The 22495-nt window shown below is 36.0% G+C and overlaps 1 protein-coding gene across 1 annotated transcript; it reads left to right on the forward strand.

Moving 5' to 3' along the window:
- The first annotated feature begins 13684 nt into the window (after positions 1 to 13684).
- Positions 13685 to 14535, forward strand: LOC131690607 (uncharacterized). Its single transcript, XM_058976510.1, has one exon. It carries the CDS (start codon positions 13764 to 13766, stop codon positions 14283 to 14285), a length of 522 nt encoding a protein of 173 aa, XP_058832493.1. The 5' UTR covers positions 13685 to 13763; the 3' UTR covers positions 14286 to 14535.
- The last annotated feature ends 7960 nt before the right edge of the window (positions 14536 to 22495 follow it).

The following is a 22495-nucleotide window of genomic DNA, read 5'->3' on the forward strand; positions in this document are numbered from 1 at the left end:
TTAGATATTAATCCTTATAGTTTTTCCGCTCAGCGTATTTAAAGATATGTCCCCCGTCTGAATTCCGTGAAACTATCTATAAACGATTTAAAATCTTATGATTAACTCCAGTTTCCAGGATTATTTCATTTATTAAATTTATTAAACTACGGGCATACTACATCAATATGTTCGATTTTTTTTTTTTCAAAATCCGCTTGTTCCACTGGGATCCGCACCACTTAAAAATGCATTCTAACACAAGGTAATCCATACATACAGGACATTTTGTGGATTGAAAAACATGTTACGGGAGAATTGAATTTTAATACTGTAATATTAACTGATTTTCAATCTTTTGGCATCTAAACACATATACAAATTTATCCGATTGTCCGTAGGTCCAGAAATTTGTAGAATTTATTGAAGAAAAATATATAGGATATATAGCAACTGAAAATTAGCTTTACGACGAATTTTGGGGTTCCGCGTAACTTTTTTGGGTATGGTGCTATCAGTGTTAAATTATAAGAATATTTCGCTTAATTTTCAGAGCGTTGTGCACTACAAGACTTCCGGATTTTTTTAAAATATCATTAGTTGCAAGGAACGTTTGATTACCTTTCTACTCAAATCGATCAAGCAATTGAGAAAACAAATATTTTGTTTGTTACTTTTTCACTGAACGTCCTTCCGTGTAAACTGGCAGAGGAATGAGGTATTGAAAATTCCAACCAATTATCGAAAGTACAAAAAAAAACATTCGTGGGAAAAAAATAGAGGGAACGATATGAAAAAATGATAGGTGAGGTCTACTCGTTATACAATCTATTCCTACATTCTTCGGAGCTGAAAAAAGTGTCATTCGAATAGTCCAAGCGTAAGGTCCGAAGGTTGCAGACTAGTAACAAAACAAATCCAACATGTCCGATTGGAACAAACAATCATTTCAGCTGGTGAGTGCATTTCTTGTTTCGTCTTTAATTCCATCAGCTTGCGTCACAGACTGTCCAACTGAGATGGCATCCTCGACAGTGGGGTGCTTCTCAAGAAACTCATTCCGGCACCATCCACCCCGTCATTAAAATCAAGGACACTCGAGAGTGGTGGTGTTATCTGCCCGGCCGCCAAAGTGATGAGGTAATAAAACAGAAAACTAGAGCATCTATCCGCTAGCAAACCCATCTTTTCTTGGACCATGTTTTTGTTCGATTTTTTTTCTTGCTGGAGCTTCGAAATAGGAGAAAACCTATTGGCTAGTAAGGAAAAAAGTAATCTTTGCCAGAAGAGATTTTTACGACCTTGAGCGTAGTGTTCGTTGTTTCAAAAGGTTTAATTTTCTTCGAATTTTTATGATCGTTTTTTTCTCGTCTCACGAGAAAAAAAAGAGGGATCCTTTTTATTGTATTGTTTTTTCAACCCTGAGCTATTACGGACTTCTGCGATTTTTGTTAAGCGGAAGTATATGCACAAAATTGAATAAATTGAATTGAGTTTCTCTATTAGATGAGCATGGATCTCAAATAAGTTCGAGGTAACCCTAATTTGTTGCACTGAAAGTTGCGTAACATCATGTTTGATTGTTCTCGATTTGTGCCCTTACTATACTTGATTCTTATTAAATTTTTCTAAAACAATCAAGGCAATTTTTGATAGAAAGGCAATGCAATCACAATTATAATTTTTTGTTCTTGTTTTTATTTTTATTTTTAAATTTTTTTATTATCATTATTATCATAATTTTTTTTATCAATATTTTATTTTTTTATCGAATTTTTTTTTCAATTTTTTATCAACATTATTTTTACCCGAGTACAGCTTGCAACGTTACCGGTCCAACTAGACGTGAACCGATCCAGAGATACCGAAACGTAACATGCACCCCTTCACCCCAGCCCCACACTTGAAGGTTTTTTTATTTTTTAACCGTGAAACTGCTTGTTGGTGTTGCCAACTCAATGCTCGTATCTCCGCTGCGCTAGAGCTCCAACAGAATTAATGTTACTGTCATTAGCTCTTAGCTGTCCTTGAGCCCGTTGGTCCCTCTGCAATACGCGGAGCCTGTTGCCCCCCCCCCCTGCATAGGTCAGTGAGTCAGCACGCTATCTAACCCTCGCAGCGTAACCGGTCGTTAACGTAATAATTAAACCCGTCGAGACGTGAATCGAACCGTTTTGGTTCCTGTGTAACGGGTTGAAGTTTGCGGAGATGCCGAAACGTGACTCGCCTCCCTTCACAGCCACCATCGCAGGATATTTCTCCGCTGCGCTTGAGCTCCGGCAGAATTAGTGTAGCTGTCTTTAGCTCCTAGCTGTCCTTTGGCCCGTTGGCCCCTCTGCATACGCTTAGCCCTTTGGCTCCCCTATGTACGTTGAGTCAGCAAACTATTCAACCATCGCTGCGTAACCGGTCGACCACAGGACCGTCGCCATCGTCGAAACCCGTCGAGACGTGAACCGATCCGGAGATGCCAAAACTTGACTCGCATCCCTTCACGGCCACCCTCGCAGGATTTATAACCGACGTGAAACTACTTGTAGATGTTGCTAACTTAGTGCTCGTTTCTCGCATACGACTGTCACCGCGCTGGAACCTAACGGAGCGTAAACCGGTCTAGAGGAGCCATAAGACCTGGCTCGCGTCCCTTCACAACCACACTCATAGGTACTGTTTAAAACAACCATGACCAGATAGGAACTGCGTCAGATAGAAGGCCACTTCACCATGCCTCCTATTTACCCAAGACGAGAGAACCAGTATGAGTCTGTGAGTCCACCTTCCTTTTTCCGACGCGTCCCAATCATGCTGCCATTTGGCCATCGAGTCAGCTCTCATTGTTTTCCTTATTCCCCTGGTACCCTTCCGCTTTAAGCATTCGTTATCTTCCACTAGGATGATTCCGATAGGGATCATTCCAGCGATAACGCAGACTGCCTCTGATGAGATTGTCCTGTACGCCCTCTCGACCGGAATGGCCATAAGCCTGAACGTACTTCTCAGCTTTACTCGATTCCGCTGTGTCCCTAGCGCTGCAACCCAGACCGGGCCACCATACCTAAGTACCGACGATGATACGCTAGCCAGAAGACGCCTCTTGCTGCTGCATGGCCCAGAGTTGTTCGGCATGATTCTGGCTAAAGCGTTTATAGCTTTGGCCGTCTTCTCGCAAGCATAGTCGATGTGTGTGTTGAAGTTCAGTCGGTCATCTATCATTACGCCCAGCTGTTTCAGCGCTCGCTTCGAGACTATGACATGCTCCCCAACAGTGATTTCTGTTCGCTACAGTACTTTGCATTTGCTAACCAATAGTACCTCCGTTTTGTGATGGGCTATCTGCAACTTCTGCCAACATTTCCATCGCTTCCGGCGTCTCTCCCACTACCGTTATTACAATGTCGTCCGCGAACCCGACAATCTCTACGCCCCTAGGCAGCTTAAGTATCAGCACGCCGTTATACATCCCGTTCCAAAGGCTGCTATTGAATTTCATTTAATTACGATTTCCGGTTCCGGAGTTAGGGGCTGAAGAGTGCGGTCACGCATGAAATACCCATAGAAAAATAAATCAGTATGTTATCTAAAGGATGCACAACTTCATAAAACGTGTTCTAAACTGCTTGAATTTATAGTTTCAGCTCACTGATGCCCAATCAAACCCACATTGACTACTTTGGACACTTTCGGCAAAACTGGTAGCTTCGGGAAGGTACCTAAGTTCCTGAATTGAACTCACATCTGCTTCTCAGAAATATATTGCCCAATTTGTTCAAGTATAGTCTCAAATGAGAGCTGCAGCTTCCAAATAGACTGCTATTAAATTCCATTGGAGTCGAAGTTCTGGTTCCTGGTGTAACGGGTTGAAGTGTGCGGTCACATGCGAAATTCCTATATTAAACCGGTATAATGATTATATCTAAATAAGGCAAAACTAATTGAACTGAGTTCTAAATTGCTTAAATTTGTTGGTCCTGATCACTAATTGCAAATAATAGTCTCTTTGACCACATTGATAACTGTTGAGGATTCCAGAAATTAGAGGAAATGGCCAAATTTCGAAATTAGATTCACATCTGTTCCTTATATGGCTGACTCGATTATAACAATCTTAGTCTTAAATGAAGGGAATAGTATCCACATTGATTGCTATCGAATTTCATTTGAACGAAGTATTGGTTCCGGAGTTGAGTAAAAGAATCCGATAACAAGTGAATTTCCCTTATAAATTATTTTGACTTTCTCGTATAGAAAGGTTATGCAATCACGCTGAAAATCGGCTGGTCAGGTCAGAGGGCCGGCTGGTCAGGTCAGGAGGGCCGAAACTCGTATACTATTCGATTCACTTCGTCGATTTCGGCAAATGTGTATGTGCGCATGTGTGCTTGTATGTATGTGACAAACAATGACACATTTATTACTCGGAGACCGATTTTCTCAAACTTTATCTGAAACGAAAGGCATAAATAGGGTGCTATATAATTTTCTGGTTGAGAGCTGCGATCATACAGTAAATCCCCATATAAACTGATACCACCATTCCTATTAAAATGGGTGTTCAATTACTTAGATTAGAAGGCCTATAGTCGCTTTGATTATATTGGCCAACTAGGATGGTCTTGATGCCCCGGAGAACTTGCCAATGTTCAGAGTAAATTTCAAACCTAAATTCTTTACCGATTTTTACTATCTTTCAAATTTGAAATGAATGATTCAATGCTGCAATTGGCTGCTATGGAATTCCAACCCGATCTGACTTTCGGTACCGGAGTTATAGGTTGGTTAGTACGGTCACATAGAAATTTCCCATATACCTGCACCGTCATAATACTTAAAGAACCACAATGTGATTATTACAACCACGGCAAATAAAGAATTTTCGACCGAAGTTCTGGAAACATTTCCCACACCGACTCTCAAATGAACTTTCTGTTGTTTTGGTTTCAATTTAGGGGAATATGGGGTAAAACGCACCCCCAGGGCATTTTGCCTATATCGAAAACTGCTGAAAATTTCTAAAATGGTAACACCAGTCGGAAGTCCGTCAAAGTAAACATACACTGTCAAAGTTTGATAACCGTACATCAATAGCAGCTCGAGAAATAAACAAAAAACAATAACGTGCTCCTCTCATGTAATTAGTTTGGCTCATGCAACAAGGATTTTTAGCTCTTAAAAATACTGTTTTACTATTATATCAGTACATTCCACATCTATTTATACCGTTGTTCATTATTCTATCGCACTATATATGAAAAATTTACTAAAAAGTTCACTTTTGCTAAATTTATATCTCTGCTCCATCGGGGGCAAAATGCCCTGTTCTTTGATATTGCTGATTTTTTAATCGATAACAGAAAAATCGTTCTGAAAACCTACTAATTGCATAACCTAAGGCTATTTAATGGCACACTCTTGTGAAATCCCGTTAGAAAACAAAGCTACTTGCTTGTTGTTGTAGTGCATTATGCCCCGTTATTGTGGTGCATTTTGCCTTCGCACAGGTGCGTTTTGCCTCCCTTATTTTTCAAAAGGTAATTTTTAATGATTTTGAAGAATTGAATATTTTTAATGTTTTTAATTTGAATTTCGAGAAGCGTTATGACTGTGATTACATAGAAAAATGTTGGCTATACGATATCATTAATTAAATTCTCCCAATTTATGTTCTATAGCAGAGTGATGATCATATTTCCTTAGTGGGTGCGTTTTACCCCATTTTCCTTTATTAGAGGCTAAGCGAAAGTATCTTGATTACAAAGAATGTCCGTTGTGCTGGTATAATACCTACGGAACTGAATCCTGATGCATCCTAAATATGTAGTTAATATTATCATTAATAAATAATTGCACAACTAGCTGTGGGTTGACTCGGCTCTTTAAACATGTCAGACCGAACATGCTCTGAGATTATCTTCAGATTACGTAGTTTCTGCATCCACCATACTTTGAACATATTCACCAGATCCAATGACCGACAATAAAAACATCTTATAAAATTTTATCTATCGATGCATTTAATTTAGTAACACTCACTAATGTGCAAGAAACTGTGAAACAATTTTGAACAACATTTTTGTTTGACAAAGGAAAAAAAATGAAACATGTTGTATCTTCTTTCCCCAAAAAACAAAGAATTAAATTCAGCTCTCAAAATTGATCATTTAGAATAGCGGTTCGACGAAGAGGTAAGACAGTCTTGCGATTTTCTGAGGAATCGAGGGTTCCGATAGCATGAAGTACAAAGTTACTTTACGCTCGTCCGGACATGCGGCAGACTCAGGTGATTCGCATTCGACCCTTTTCCACGTTTTTCTAAACATTCTTCCTTCAACTCCTTGCTCTCCCCTATGGCTCTTAATATTGAAAAATATACTTCACTTTACAGTCTCTTGCTAATGGAATATCGTTAGAAACATATACAAAATTTATGATTTGTAAAATTTATTCCTATAGATTTTCAAAAATTATGAAATTTATTAGCTAATAAAATTCCGAAATCCTTAAATTTTTAAAATAATAAATATTTTAAATTTGTAAAATCTATCAAATTTGAATCTATAACATTCCAAAATTTGCGCAAATGCAAATTTTAGAAAGTTCATAAAAATCATGAAATTTATAAAAAATTATTAAATTTGAAATATAAAATAAATTCATTGAATTTATCAATTTTGTAAAAGTCATGAAATTCATTTTCTGTGGTGAAATTATAATAAATTAAGAGAAATAAGCAAAACAAAAGTTTGATTACAAATCTTATTAGCCCTATTTAAAAGTTTGTATGGAAATCTTCTCAAATGTGATAAATTTATAAAATCATTAAATTTATAAAATTTAGTCTTAGAATTCATAAAATTTTCAAAATTTTTAAAATTAATTAAATTTAAAAAATTTAGTCACAAAAATTTTGAAAAAATGAAATTTATTGAGTAATAAAATTTATAAAATTCCCAAACACCAAAAATTTGTAAAATGATACATTTTATAAAATCTACTCAATAGAATCAAATAAATTTACAAAAAAAAATTAATAAATGAAATTTTTAAAAAAATATATAAAATTCAATATTTAAAGAAATTCTAAAATTCAAATCAAATTTAGAATGTTTAGAAAATATATAAAATTTATAAACAATCATCAAATTTAAAAAAAAAATAAGCTAATAGAATTTATCAATTTTATAAAATTCATGCAATTATGAGGTTTAGACAAATCTTAAAATTTATAAAACATGCAGAATTCATAAAATTTGAAACATTTGTAAAATGAATGAAATTTATAAAATTCATAAAATGCGTAAAACTTTTAAAATGAGTAAAATTTGCAATATTTCTAAAAAAAATATAATTTATGAAATTTATAAAATTTAAATAATTTACAAAATTTATGAAATTCACAAAATTTATAAATCTATAAAATTTAGAGGTGTACGCCGATGCAATATATCGTTATCGTCGGTGTTCGTGTGATTTTGACCGGCGGCGTATCCGCGTGACGCCGTTTTGCTAAAATCGGCGGCGGCATGGCGGCGCAATACGGAGTAGGATATTTTTGGATTTAGAAGGGAAGTAGAACTAATTTCTTATTCAATCTTGTCATTTTGGCTGTTGTGCCTGCGTGTTTTAAAACTAAGCCGAGGATTAATGACGTAGCGGTATCATTAGCCTTCAGTATAACACAGTGTTTTTCAACCGGGATTGAGTTATATATGAGTAATAAAATAAAGATTAGTATTTTTAGACGGATTACAATAGCTAAGATAACTTCAAATCGCAGTTCTTGAAAAGCCAACCATTAACCTTCCGGCAGTCGCGCTAGTGCACAAAGTGAACGCATCTAGCAGCCTCTCGATCTAGAATGCATTGCCTCAAGAACAAAGGAAAAATTGTATTTATTCTTGCCAATATAAATAAAGTTGACGAAGAAGCGTTACTCCGACCAAACGAATTTTGTTCTATACGGTGGAATTTCAGTGAAATTGAATATTTTGTAGAGGTGAAAATGGAGCTTAGGCTCACGGTAGGCCATCTTCGGTACCATCACCTGCGCAATGCAGTACTGATATCATTCAACATGTTAGGTAAAGTAGATAGATTCATTTTTCAGAACAACCTAAAACAAGTGGTTGGAAGTGACAGTGTTGGAATTAAGATTCCCGTTTATATGAAAAATGACAGCATAGATGTGACCTATCACCGAGGACCCTTCTGATCTAATTCATGCCGCAATATGGAGAAGTTGAATCCTTCACATCAGATACTTGGAGAAACTTTTTCGCGAGTTTTCCTAATGATGTTCTTATGGTGAGAATCCTATTTGACTATAAAACATATAATTCACGGAACTATTATTAAACAAACCACGTTATGCACCCATGATAGACAGATTCCAAGCTTTGCGTGGAAGGAAAACGCATGTCAGCCGATTGCCAACTCATCTCCGGCAAACCAATCTAAAGCAGACTTTTCCATACCAATACCATAACATATCAGCTATAAATTATAAATTACATGTTTTCAAAATTTCGAAATTTTATAAATATGAATTTTGAAATTTGTGCAAATTTTATGAATTTTATGATTTTGTATTTTTTTATACATTTTAAATTAGTGCTTAGAAACACAAGATGCGTTTTCATTTTTGGAGCTTGCGTCAAACCGGCCCTAGATTACTCCTGTCACTAAGTTAGTGTCGGATTCTGATGAGACGAAGTCCAAACACAAACTCCATAGTTAATCCTGAAACCGGCTATTGGAGTACCTAGAAAATCCGAAATGCACAACCATGCAAAATGGCAAAGTACATAACAATGTATTACATAAGAACATGGAGGATGCAAATTAGGTATCCATGGACCTGGCAAAAACATTTTCAGAACTTTCCAGTTTCGAGAGCTTCGATTTCCGGGCTATTTTGTTCGTTTTTGTTTACGTGCGATTTAAATGCGGTATCATTTTAAAGTGTATGTGTAAACCACGTACTGCATTTGGATATGCGTGAAAATCACCTTACTTTTTCCACGCTCGGCAAATTGACGATTTCGCTTTTCACACATAAAAATGTTATGCAATCACACTCAAAATCGTCAACCCGAATCCGGAGATTTTTTTCAATTGAGGCAGAGTACCTACTGATCACCCCCCCCCCCCTCCCCCCCGTCATCACCGCGTAAAACCCCCATTAGATCACCACTCATTACACCGCTCTTTAGACCATCACACTATCCATCCCTAATACTCCCCCTCTCTACCCGATCATCTCATCACCACTATATCACCAGGAATGCCAAAATAAGCTGGGGGTGGTTCGGTTGTGGGTTGTTCACCCTCTTCACATACGCAAGAAGACAACTTTGAATGATGAATGAAAATTAAGGAATCCTCGTGTTTGGGTGCAACGAAAACTCGAATCGAGTTTTCCAATCGTCGCCCTGCCATTTGAGCTATTGCGTTGAACAAATATGGCAGATCAACCACAAAAGGCTCCAAATGGGTAGGGTGATAATAGAAACATGGCGAAAATAGACTCGTTACCCTATGTGATAGAAATTTTCACAATTATATTGAACTAGCTAATACCCATCGCCCGTTGCTGCGACTTTCGTAGAAATATGAGGAAATCACAATTTGTTCAGAAGCGCCATCTGTCGGGCAGATAATCCCCAACCAATAGCACATAAACACGCTCCATAACAAACGCCTACTATGTACCAATTTTTACGGTAATCGGTTAAGCCGTTTGGGAGTCTATAAATCATATACATACAAACATTGACTTTTATATAGATAGATAGATAGATAGATAGATGTAACCAGTCATGATTCATGGTTTGGAGAAATGAGAAAGACTCAATTACACCACTAGGTGAATTAAAACGGGATTTTTTCATGTATTCCCATAGTGCCAATGTTAAAAACTTCAAGCGAAGCGGACGGGGGTCTATAATTGTCCAAATGATGTGAAATTTGGCATTCGAGTTTAGATTGACATTTGTCACAACATAAAAAGGAGTTGCCGTTGAGATTTCAAAAATGAGTGCTTTTTTGCAATGCCCTAATGTGTTGGTTAGTCGTTGGACTGCGACTTGATGATATGATATTAAGTAAGAACGAACTTGACGTTAGTGAATATCCGTGCAGAGTTTGATAACAAATTGAGAACTATACTTGATGTTGTGATGTAGTAAGTAATGATTGCTCAGGTTATTATCATTTTGGTCGTTTTAACGGTTAAAAGATCAAAATCGAAGGCAGAAAAATTGTCCTATGACATCAAACAGAAAACTATTTATACTATCAGTCAAAGTAAATTGAAAACTCATTGCGATGTTGAAATATTTCATTGATTACAAAATAAGTAATCAATTTGATGTTTGCCAAAAAATAGAAACAAGCTTTTTTTTTTTCTAAAAAACGCAAAATAAGATCAAAATATAAAGTCATATCTGAAAAAGTTTATACCGATATCAAAATAAGATTTCAATTTGATGCCTGATATCAAAATATTTTGTCGATTTGCTGTAATTTTGATGTTTGACTTTGATCGGGTAGCCCAAGTAACAATTTTAGTATTATTAAAACCTATAAGCGGGTTTTGAGATTTTTTTTGTAAAACCAGCATTAAAATTTTCAACTCCATGAAATCACCCAATCACCGCTTTAAGATCACATTCCAACTAGTTGGCTCCAGTTGACCCTCGATAGCCGAATAGATCGGATCGGTATTCTCTAGCGCGAGTTTCGAGATTGATCATTATCATTTGTTTTCGATCGACCACTAGATACAAAATGGCTAGTAGTGTGAAGTATTCACTAGTTCCAAATGTGACCAGATTTTCTGACTCATCGAGAGTTCCTAGGATCAAATTATATCCAAAGAACGCAATAGCTCCCTTTGTAATATACGTACGAGAAATTGAAACACCCATAAATGTGTTCCATCTTGCCGACATACTGCGTAGCAGATACCAATCGGTAGTGGAAGTGAGAAAGATAACAAATCGAAAGGCCCAGATAACGCTAAATAGCCGGAAAGAAGCGAACGATTTCATTAGAGGATCATCTCTACGATCATCATTTCACATTTTTGCACCATCACACCGAGTTGAAGTTGTTGGTGTGATAGTCGATCCATACATTGAAACCACTGAGCTGACACAAGCATGTGTTGGTAAATTTAAACATAAACACATGGGCACCGTTCCCATACTTGAAACTAGTCGACTAGCTCGTTTTTCAAAAGCGGATAATTGCTTTGTTCCATCAAGCAGCATACGAGTAACCTTTTCAGGAACAGTACTACCTGATTATGTCGAAATAAACCGAGTTTTGTTGCCAGTCAGATTATTTCAAACAAAACCAATGATATGCAAGATATGTAGTAAAATGGGACATACGTTCAAAAATTGCAATCAAGCCAAGAAACCCCCCATAAACATTCCTAGAGCCCCGTTTCGCTGCAATCGATGCAAAGGTGAACATCAATTTCCATCTGAATGCCCTGTATACATACAGAAATTACACAAGCTTCAAAATAGAAGATCAAAATTATATAAAAAGGCATACCAACAAGCCAAAGCTTTAGCTGAAGAAAAAAATCAACCAAGCAAACGGTCTAATTTTGACGAAGTTCCCACTGTATTTGTTTCATCTGAATCCAAGACTATCAGACAACCTAAAACAAAACCTAATGATCAACAATCATCACCCAATATTAGTAGAACAAGACCGAATATTCCATGCAACAACGACGAACAGCAGCTTTCGTCTATTTTCACGATAGCGCAGGTCATTGATGTCCTCTGCAATTCACTACAGGTGAACCCCAGCACGAAGAACATAATCAACAATATGATACCACTAATCAGTTACTTCTGGAAACAAGTGATTTTGTATGCTCCAAAACTAGGATTATTGATAGCTCCATAGCTGTTTTAATTTTACCAAATAGTGTAACTTACTAACACCTATACATACATAAATGTATATACTAACACGGCTCCGTAAAGTTTTATTAACATCGAGCCAGTTGCAAATAAACGAATGAAAAAAAAAAAACTAGTTGGCTTAAGCTACATTAAGTTTTTAAAGCTGGTTAAAAAATTGAAACAAATTATCTAACGAGAAAATACTCAGAAACTGAAAGGTGAGTATCTACAAGTTTTGTTGATGTTTTAATATAACATTCTTTCATTTTTTGTAGCCCCTGCCGTTACTACGAGCTCTAGTTTACAGCGAATAGAGGTAGAGAAAAGATTTCGAAATGGATTTTTAGGCACAGTCATAACGCTAAAGGATTCAGGTTAGTGAAGTTTTAAATACTGATGAATGGTTATTTCCCGTATTTGGCCTTTGAGTAAAAAGTATTGAAATTTGACAGCTTCATCCGGATCGCAAAACTGAGTAAACGACAAAAAGTCATCTTTCGACTATGTAGACTTTCTATGAAATTGAGTGGCTGGCTACTCACTTTTGAGTTATTTTTAATGAGCGTGATAGGGGTCCAAACATGTTTTTCAAAAATGCTTCGAAATCTCAACCAAGACATTAGGTTTTACACCAACCGACATAACCCCACAAAATGAGCCGGATGAACTTGGAGTTACGTGAGATCGAATGTGACAGATGAGCACCCGTTGCACTCGAACTCACGCAACTGACAAAGTAAACAAACCACCGAGAATTGCCAAACGTGAACTTCATTCATCATGAGTTCATTCGTGTCGTCATCAACCCATCATGACTCGAACTCGAGTGTTCATTTTCTACAATTCGCTTGTACTGTTTACAAGGACTTAGAAATATTCTTTGCAATTTGCCTCGAGCAAGTTTAGTTGTTCACATACATTTTTCTAAGTCCACATAAATAGTACTAGTGAACTGTCAGGAAAAGTAAGGTTAATTGAATTAGTAAAGAACCTAATTCTCGTGTAGGTTGTTTACTTTGTCAGCTGCGGGAGTTCGAATGCAATGGATGTCCGGCTTATTTTATAAGGTTATGAAAAGTTGGCGTAAATCCTAATTCGCGTGACAGATCTCCCCGCAGCTTTTAGGAGAGAAGAGAAGCACAACTTTGGTGAACGGATGTTTTCATCGTATGCGATGGTATTGCGTATACACCATGAACGGAAACGTTAATTTCGACTGTCCGCTACTGTACCGTACATCGAAGAAACTTCTATCATCCTTATCAGGTTCGATGCGGTGAACTTGAACTTTGCGCAGCTCGCCTTTTCACGCGAAGCTGACGCTTCAATGTTTATAAGCATCAAGTGTACCATCGCGGATTTTCTCTTACTTCATTCATAGGCAAATCTCGAATTGAGGCTGAAAGCTTACCACTTAAGGTCGGCTAGTATTCCAGTAGCAAGTGCGTTTGACAAGTTTAATGGATTGATATTGAGGGATTTTATTAATTAATTACTATTACTTAATTACTATTGAAGAGATTCAATTTCGCCCATATCGCGAATTCAGAATTTAAGATTTAGACACTACCCTAGCATATTATGCTTGCGATGGTGCTGATTGCTTCATTCCGCCTGAAATGATTCAGAATGGATTGTGCTCATCGCAATAAATAGTAATAAGCAGGAATATTAAACAGAAGCTATCAGTCAATGCGTCATCAAAGTAAGAGAATCGTGAAAGTCTTACCCCAGAACCGCAGTGAAGAACGCCTGTCTTATCAGTACCGCGAGAATTTGCATTCTGAACGGATCGAACCGCGCGCAGTTCCGTTGATTTTTTTCGTTTTCCAATAATCCACGAACACGAAGTTCTGTGAGATGGTAACAGTTCGAAACGATATCGAGAGTACGATCAGTATTGAACTGAAAACAAGAAAGGACATCAATGTGAGTCAGTCCAGTAGTGGAGCGAAGCTCCCGAGGCCACGCCGTTCCTATCGATGTGTGACCCTTGTTGGGCTGGCTGTTCTACTGCTTCTGGTAGTCGGGGTAGGAAGCGTTCTGTTTTATGAACACATTTTGAGCCTCATTACGGTGGAAAACAGAGATGGAACTCCCAGTCCGAGGGTACCGCTGACCGGTGCAACTAGTCCCGTTCCTTTCGCCATCGATGGCGTTAAGCTCGGCGGTGAACCTATCGGTCCCGTGCTGATTGATCCATACGAGACTGATGGCGCGGGATCGACTACATCTACTCAACCGACGACTGAGGCTGGGACAATGATTTACATCGATCTTGATGAATCCACGGAGCGTAGACCGCCGATCATTTACGAGGACGTGGACAGTAGTGAGGAAAGTAGTGGCGATAGTAGTGGCGATGGCAGCGGAGATTATTAAGGAGATTGGCAACGGTTGCAATTGGATGAATCTTACTGAAGAGTTGAGAGCTGATGAACGAGTCGCGTGCAGTTTGGACACTACAGCTTTTGTGTGATAAGACTAGAATGAATCTTGCGAATGTTTTCATAACACTGCTTGTAAATAAGATGGAACGAGGCTGGTGAATGTAAACAATGTAGGTTAAGTGTTATTACATTTAATTTGTGTGACTTTTGAGCTCGTGTTGATTAAAGCATTCCCGACGCTAGTTTGTTTCAGTTTATTGAACAGTGAAAGTCCACTATTTGTGTGTTTTTGCCGACAGCAGAGATGGTGTAATAAATTGTGAACTATCTTTCCTCAGTAGCGATCCTGCATCGGGATACGTCAGTATTGGTTGTTTGCAAACGTTGTTTCGTAGACTTTTGCACCCTATGAGTGTGCGTGGAATGATTCTTACCTGTATCATGGTTAAGATTTTGATCTTTGACAAATAATAAATTTGATGCAGAATAAAATACCATTAGGAACAATTGAGCACTTCATATTAAACAAATTCTGTGTTTGAATTGACAGATTCATCCCTTGTATAGAAACTGAAATGTCCGTCCAGGCAGCCATCAACTCAGGCTGGCGTTTCCATGGCAACTGTATGGTATGGCAGGTTGATTGGTCCGAATACGACGAACTTACTTCGAGCGAAAAAGCACTTATTGGCACCGGTTTGTAGACGGTTTATCGAGAGAGACGTCGATGAGCTACCTTTTAAACACCACTAAAAGAATTTTTATTCGAATTGTAACGAATAACAGTGAGGAATATCCAACGCGATGGACTTTTTACTTGTTCCTGGACTCTGTGCTTTAGGCAGAAAATTGACCGCGACGCACAGTGGTGGGTTTTCGAACAAAAATGGGATAAAACCAAAAATATTGCTTAATCTGGCTAATAATCACGTATTCGGGTAATTTAAGGGCGCTGAATTCTTTTCTAATGTCAAAAGTTATAAAAATAAGATTGTTTTTTCCATACAGTGTTATAAAACCTTTCTTATTAGCATAATAACATGTTTAAGGTAAATCATGTTTTACTGATTAGCTATATCAATAAAAATTGGACAAATCCACAAATCTCTACATAAAGTGTTTGTTTAGGTTTTATTCAGTTGTTATTTTGCACTAGTTACCATGCGCCTCCACATCAGTAAACATCGGTATAGTCGGTTGTGGATACTTACGCCAATCCTGTCAAAATCGCATTAATCGGGCCGCCGAGAGAAGGAGGGGGTGGTTCCCCACGGGCCCGGAGTTCTGAAGGGGGCAAAATTTTAGTTTCCGTTAGAAATACGATTTCTAACGGAAACTAAAATTTTGACAAATATTTTCTCAACAATTTTTTTTTGAGAATGCAAATAAAAATTCAATAGCTTGTGTGTGATGTAACTGGAATAGCGAAAATTCTTAACCTCTTCATATATCATATCAAATATATATTTGAACCCAATCAGAAGATCAGACTCAGGCGGGCATAGCGTAGCTGGTACATCAATTGCCATGTACGCAGCTCACCTGGGTTCGATTCCCAACCCCGTTTGCTTATATGACCCTATTCCACGCTTTTCTAAACTTTCTTCCTTCAACTTCTTGCTCTTCCTTGAGTACTACGGCTCTTAATATTGAAAAATATTTCACACTTTCCAGTCTCTTGCAAATTAAATGACCTGTGTTGAGTCAAAGGGAACCAAGCGCCATTTTGAGAAACATGTCTTAAAAGTGCCTATGCATCTAATATAATCCTAGTAACACCCACATCCAATTATTTTTGAGAACTCAAACAGTAACTGAAAGCAAATTAGTGTCCCTCAACTTTATAAGTTAATGGCAAGTTAATAAAAAATGAATTTTTGCATGAAAATTACCAGAAAAAAATCATGCCGTTCAGCTCGGTATGGCCTCACGCAGGCCAAGTGTCGTTCGGTTTTTGGAGGTGAATTCTGGGTCTTCGATCAGGTAATTCCGATTTCGCCCGGAAGAATCCAGTGGATTATTTTGCGTTGCTCTTTTCTTGACCAGGAACTTTCAGCATAAATTTATAAATCGTTCACACACAGTCATCATAAACATCACCCTCGGGTTGCAAGTCCTAATCGATAAGGAGGGCTCCTCTTTGTGTTGTATTTAAAAAGTGTTCACCACCATTTGGGTTCAGATTTACTTTACCCCACAGGACCTTCGATTCAATGGATCAACGGATTATATGCATCTCACAAAGATTATCGAAAGACACTGAAGTGTGATTTAACGCTCCGTGTTTGTTTACTGTAGAGCAGAACAAGGCTCGCTCGGGTTATCTTTCACAGCGAGAGTGGCTGGTGCTTTTTGTTTTTTAGTGGATTTTCGAGAAATAGAAATGCTGCATCCAACTAAATCAACAAAACTGTTCACAAATACCCCTAAATGTGCGGTGTGCTCTGCCTAAACATTACACTCTACGGTAAATGTGAAGAAAATATGATATTTTTCCTCCTGGTGCTACGAGCTACATAAGAAATAAAGCAGAGCATATTTATTTGTTTTTAAGCTTTTATAAATGTTTTCTAAACCAGAATAGCGTAAATTCCAGTCACAACCAGTATTTGAAATTTGTTTAGCTATTTTTCCCATTTTTTTTAATTTTCCATGAAGGATTTTTTTTAATTTTGTTAAAAAAAATTTGTTAAATTTTTTCCAAGCTATAGATGTTTTTTTGAATTTCCGTAATTTTAACATTCTATCTTTTTTATGTATTTGCATTGTTGCCATATTTCTATTTTATTTATCTTTTCACGTTCATCATTTCTGCATTTTTTCCATGTTTATCACTACCACTTTAATTTATAGTCATTTCTTTGTTATTCCATTTAATTTGCAATTTTTCCTTTTTTTTATCTTTTCTATTGTTTCATATCTTAATACCCTGCTTTTTATTTGTTTCTTTTGTCATTCCATCCAATTTTTAAAATTTGTCAATTTGCTCCATTTATTCTTATCATACTCTTTTCTATCTTCTTATTTCTCCATATATTTTTGCATTTATACAAGCATTTTTACTTTACTTAAATTTATCCCAATTTGTCCTTTTGTCCCATTCTTTATCTTTCTCGTATTTTGTTCTAGTTTTTTAGTTTTCAGTTTTCCGTAGTTTTATTTTTTGCTAATTTTATATAATTTTGTTTATTTTTTACACATTTTATGTAATTTTTCTTTTCATTCATTATAATTATTATTATTTTTTTTTCATTTAACCTATTTTGAAAGTACTTTTTCTGTTAGCCATTTTCCTGTAGGTTAACTTTTTTTTCTAGATAACATTAGATTTATCTTTTTTGGCCATTATGCGCACTTTTTCGTCGTTTTACATTTAGTCCATTGCACAGAGTTTTTTTTCGCCAAAAAAGCACGAAAAATTATTAACGCGAAAACGGTAAAGAGTACAGCAATGATGTCTTCTAGGATGTTTTATGACGATCCAAGGCCTTCATTTTGATGATATAATTATAGTGATTAAATTCCCTTGAAGTGAGATATTCGCAACATTTTTTTTTTCAAAGTATGACAAATAGGATGAAGTTTTCAGAAAGGTTAAAGAGCTAGTTTTTGTGAACATCTTTACTAAAGACTAAAAATCTCTATTTATAGTACACTCGAAGTTATCGACCGTTATTTGTGAATGGCTCCTTAAAAGCTTTTTTTCTACATAACTTCTTAAATATCGTAGATAAAGCTTCAGCGTGTTCCAGAAAGTTGTTCGTCTTGTCAAGACATATCTTTCTAGAAAATATCATCGGTCTATCTCTTGCGACTTAGAAGTTATTAGGTGATCTTTGGCAAAATTTACAAAAGTTTTAAACATAAACTTTTAAACGGGCGACCAACTCTAGTTGCAATTAGAAATGCTACATAAACACTATAAAACTTAATAGAGTTCGCATGTCTCTAGTTGTCTCCAGTACAGTTACAGACTATTGTTTTTCAAAATTTTTCGAAAATACTCGAGATTTGAAAAAATATGCGTAAATAAAAATTGTGTATTTTGACGATTGAAATAGCTTCGTAGAACATATGAAACCCATAGGAATGATAATTCGAAAGATATTTAAAAAAAATTTTGGGATCGTCCCGAAAACTATAATTATAGAACTATAACTTCTTAAGCATTACAAGAAGACATTTCGTGTATTCAGAAAAAAATATTCATGAAAGCAATCTCCACACCTCTTCCAAAGACGTCAGCTTATTTTTTTACAAAAAAAAATTGAGTTTAACAATCTCACTTATAGGAGGATTAATCACGAAAATCATAGTAGCAAATGACAGACCTAGCAATTTTTGATAAGTAGTCCGAAAACACTATTGATGTAAACTCAGCCGTTTCCACGCTAACAACCAAAGATCATTGAAACACTTTATATTTCCAAATTTACAATATAATTTAGGAAATACACGAGATAATACGTTGTCGTAATAAAGAAAGTTGTAAATTTCGATAATTCAAACCTTTCTACAGAATACATACCGAACTTGCCAGAATGATCTTCAAAAGTTATAGTAATGAATTTGCTTTAAAGAGTTCATCCACAAACAACCAGCAATAATGTTGAAGATATTAAAGATGAAGACTTTTATGTCTTCAGCAAAGTTGTTGACAAAAGCTTGCTCTACAACTTTATCAAAGACATATTTTTAAAATGTGAACATGCAAGAAAGTTGGTATATATCTCTCACTTTTTGGGAGATTAATCATTCAAATATTAACACAATATGAAAAAGCTTGCAATGGTCACAAATTCCTCCAAAGGCATCGTTTACCCAAATCTAACGATTTAGGCACAATTAATAGATCACACGATTTTGGCGAAAAAAAACCACAGTGCATTGTTTGAATTTATTTCAAACTTCATTTCTAATGTTTTTTTTCATTCTTATAATAATTTTTTTCCATTTTTTTCAATTTCTTTTTGTTATTTTCTCCATTTTGTGTGTTTTGGTTTTTCTACTATTTTTTGTTTTCTGTTTTCCATTCTGTCCGTTTTTGTTCAATCCATACCTTCTAAATCTCTTTATTTTTTCGTCTTTCCATCGTTCCAATTTGCCAATTTTTTTAAATTTTCTGGTTAGTCAATTTTTTTATTTCTTCATGGTCATATGATTTTTGCTTTTATATCTATTCCTCTACTTTTATGCATTATTAAAGTTTTATTTCACTTTTTCTATTGCTTCAAATATTTCTTGTTTTTAATGTTAAATAAAATTTTATTATTTTCGATTTATCGACCTTTTCAGTTTTATGCATTTTTTATTGTTTAATAATGTTCGTATTCTTTTTAGTTGTTTTTTTTCATTTTTATTGATTCTTATAATTTTCCTAGGGTGTTGAGCCCATTTTCGCCATGTTTCTATTATCACCCTACCCATTTGAAGCCGTTGGTTAGAGCAGTGTCTGCCATCTTTGTTCAACGCATTGAGTCAAATGGTAGCGCAACAATAGGGGCACTCGATTCGAGTTTTCGTTGCGCTCAAACACGAGAATTTCACTGTTTTCAGCGCATTTGTGTTATTATATTGGTTCTTAACAACGAAGCAAAGCTGTTGGTGTCAATTTTTTCGCATTCCATTGATTGTAGGCCGAGAAATTAATGAATTAGTGAGGCACCCTGCTTAGTATGGTGAAAATAGGCACTTTACCCTATTTGTTCCGATTTTTTTTATTATTTTCATAATTTGTTCAATAACGTTCGAATTCTTTAATCTTTACAATTTGTTTGTCTAGTTTCCTGTTTCCTTTTATATATTTTTTAAAGGTTCTGTTTTGGTTTTTTATCGATTATACATTTTTTGACAATTGACTTTAATTTGTTTATTTGGTTGATATTGCTATTTTTATATTTTCAGCACATTCTTTCAATATTCAGTTTTTCCATTGTTTTTCTTTTTTTTCCATTGATATCCGTTTAGATAATGTTTTTAATTTTTTTAATCAATACATTTTTAATCTTTCCATTTCTTTACTTTTACTGATACTATTGACAAAAATGGCACTTTTCAAAGTCACCAAAGCTTTCGAAGAAGTATTTAAAATATTCCAAAGTATTAACAGCCCTATGTTTTTTCCATCATTGATACTAATTTTTTAGTACACTGGTAATTTACAGTAGCGGGGGCCCGTACGTTGGACCCCCAGGCCCGTATTTTCTCTCTACCTCTACGATTCTTGAATAACAAACCAACCGAACAGATAAAAGAAATCAACAGAATTCAACAAGTTTCGAATCAAGCGGAACACCTATCAATACTAATCTAGACTAACATGTCAAATGGTTTTAGGTGCCGTTTATATACCACGTGGACAAAAAACCTTCGTTTTAACCCCCTCGCCCCCCTCCGTGGAAAAGCGTGGATAATTGCTGTACCCCTATTCTCCTTTTTACGATGTTCACGTGGACTTTCCAATTTTTTTTTCGGTTAGTTTCATAAAAACTGGATTTTCATAAAAAATTTCCTATGTGTTAGACTACTATGGCGAAGAAGGATTTAACCCTTTCATGCCCAGCTTTTTTCTAGTGCATGTAGGGTTTCAGTATTATTTTTCCTTGAAAACGGTGGGGTCAAGAAACACGAAAAGCCTATTTTCATAAAGAGAGGTGCTTCCATGGCAGTGCTAGAAGCTGGTCAATTTTTACCTTCTAATGCTCAATACAATTCTCCTAGAATAATTACAATAGTCCAATTACGTGGAAAACGTAGCGAACTACAGTATAAATTGGTAAATTTTATCAATTTTCAATAATATTGCACCATAACGAAGATATATGAAAAAATATTTTCCGTCGTCAACGTAAACTGTCCCTGGCAGCACTGCTCCATCGGAATCCAATCAGACTAATTGCAATAACTTCAGTTCTAGAGCTGATCATTGTAACTGTTAATTCCCAAATTAAAGGCAATAATCACATGAATGAGCCTTACTTGTTTTTGTGAGAAAATCTCGCCTCAATCAAAAGTTATAGCTGTTTAAAAACGTTGTTGTCCACAAACAACATGGGCATGAATGGGTTAATAAAAATCGTTCAAATTTCAACCACAGAATATCATCCTACTTATTTAGTCTTTCGTGACATTCCACGAATATATCTCATTTCTGAAGAACATTATGATCTTTTATATTTACGTTTTAAAAATTCATCAAATCCAAAATTAGTTCAAGTCACAGAAGTCACAGAAGATTATATCAAATAAGTCAGACAGAATTTTTTCTCAAATTTTCTCATGATTTGCGTTTTTTATGATAGTTATTTATTTATTTCATTCATATAATGAAAAGTCCACGTGGACATTTCCGATACCCCCTCCCCATGAACAAGCGTGGACTTTCTCGTGGGCCATACCCTCCCCTAAATTGTCCACGTGGTATATGGATGGCCCCTTAAGTGTCACTGAGAGCTTATCTTTGTTTACTCCACTCTCTTTCGCATATTACGGCGTAATCATAGAACTTTTTAACCCTTTCATGCCCAACTTTTTTCTAGTGCTTGTAGGATTTTTAAAACTATTTTTTCCTTAAAAACGGTGGGATCAAGAAACACGAAAAACCTTTTTTCATAAAATTAGGTGCTTCTTTTGCTGTGCTAGGAGCTGCTTAATTTTTACCTTCTAATGCTCAATGCAATTCTCCTATAATAATTACAATAGTCCAATTACGTGGAAAACGTAGCCAACTACAGTCTAAATTGAAAAGTTTTATCAGTTTTCAATAATATTGCACCATAACGAAGATATATGAAAAAAATATTTTCCGTCGTCAACGCAAACTGTCCCTGGCAGCACTGCTCCATCGGAATCCAATCAGACTAATTGAAATAACTTCAGTTCTAGAGCTGATCCTTGCAACTGTTAATACTCAAATGAAAACCAATAGTCACATTTATTAGCCTTACTTGTTTTTGTGAAGAAATCTTGCCTCAAAGAAAAGTTATAGCTGTTTAAAAACGTTGTTGTCCACAAACAATATGGGCATGAATGGGTTAACATTGTTTCAGTCTATATCGAAAGATTTTGATTTTCACTAGCATAGCATGCACAGAGTTAGTGAGCAATCGTAACTGCGGCCGATGTATTAACGGAAGCGAAAGGAATCAAAGAGAGGCTCTCATTTGTACTTAAAATCTTATGGACAGAAAACTTCAACAACAA

This window comes from Topomyia yanbarensis, chromosome 3, assembly GCF_030247195.1.
Source record: "Topomyia yanbarensis strain Yona2022 chromosome 3, ASM3024719v1, whole genome shotgun sequence".
NCBI classification, from domain to species: domain Eukaryota; kingdom Metazoa; phylum Arthropoda; class Insecta; order Diptera; family Culicidae; genus Topomyia; species Topomyia yanbarensis.

What these genes read in the sequence shown, in the direction of transcription:
- LOC131690607 (XM_058976510.1), top strand. Translation starts at nt 13,764, where the DNA reads ATGGTAACAGTTCGAAACGATATCGAGAGTACGATCAGTATTGAACTG.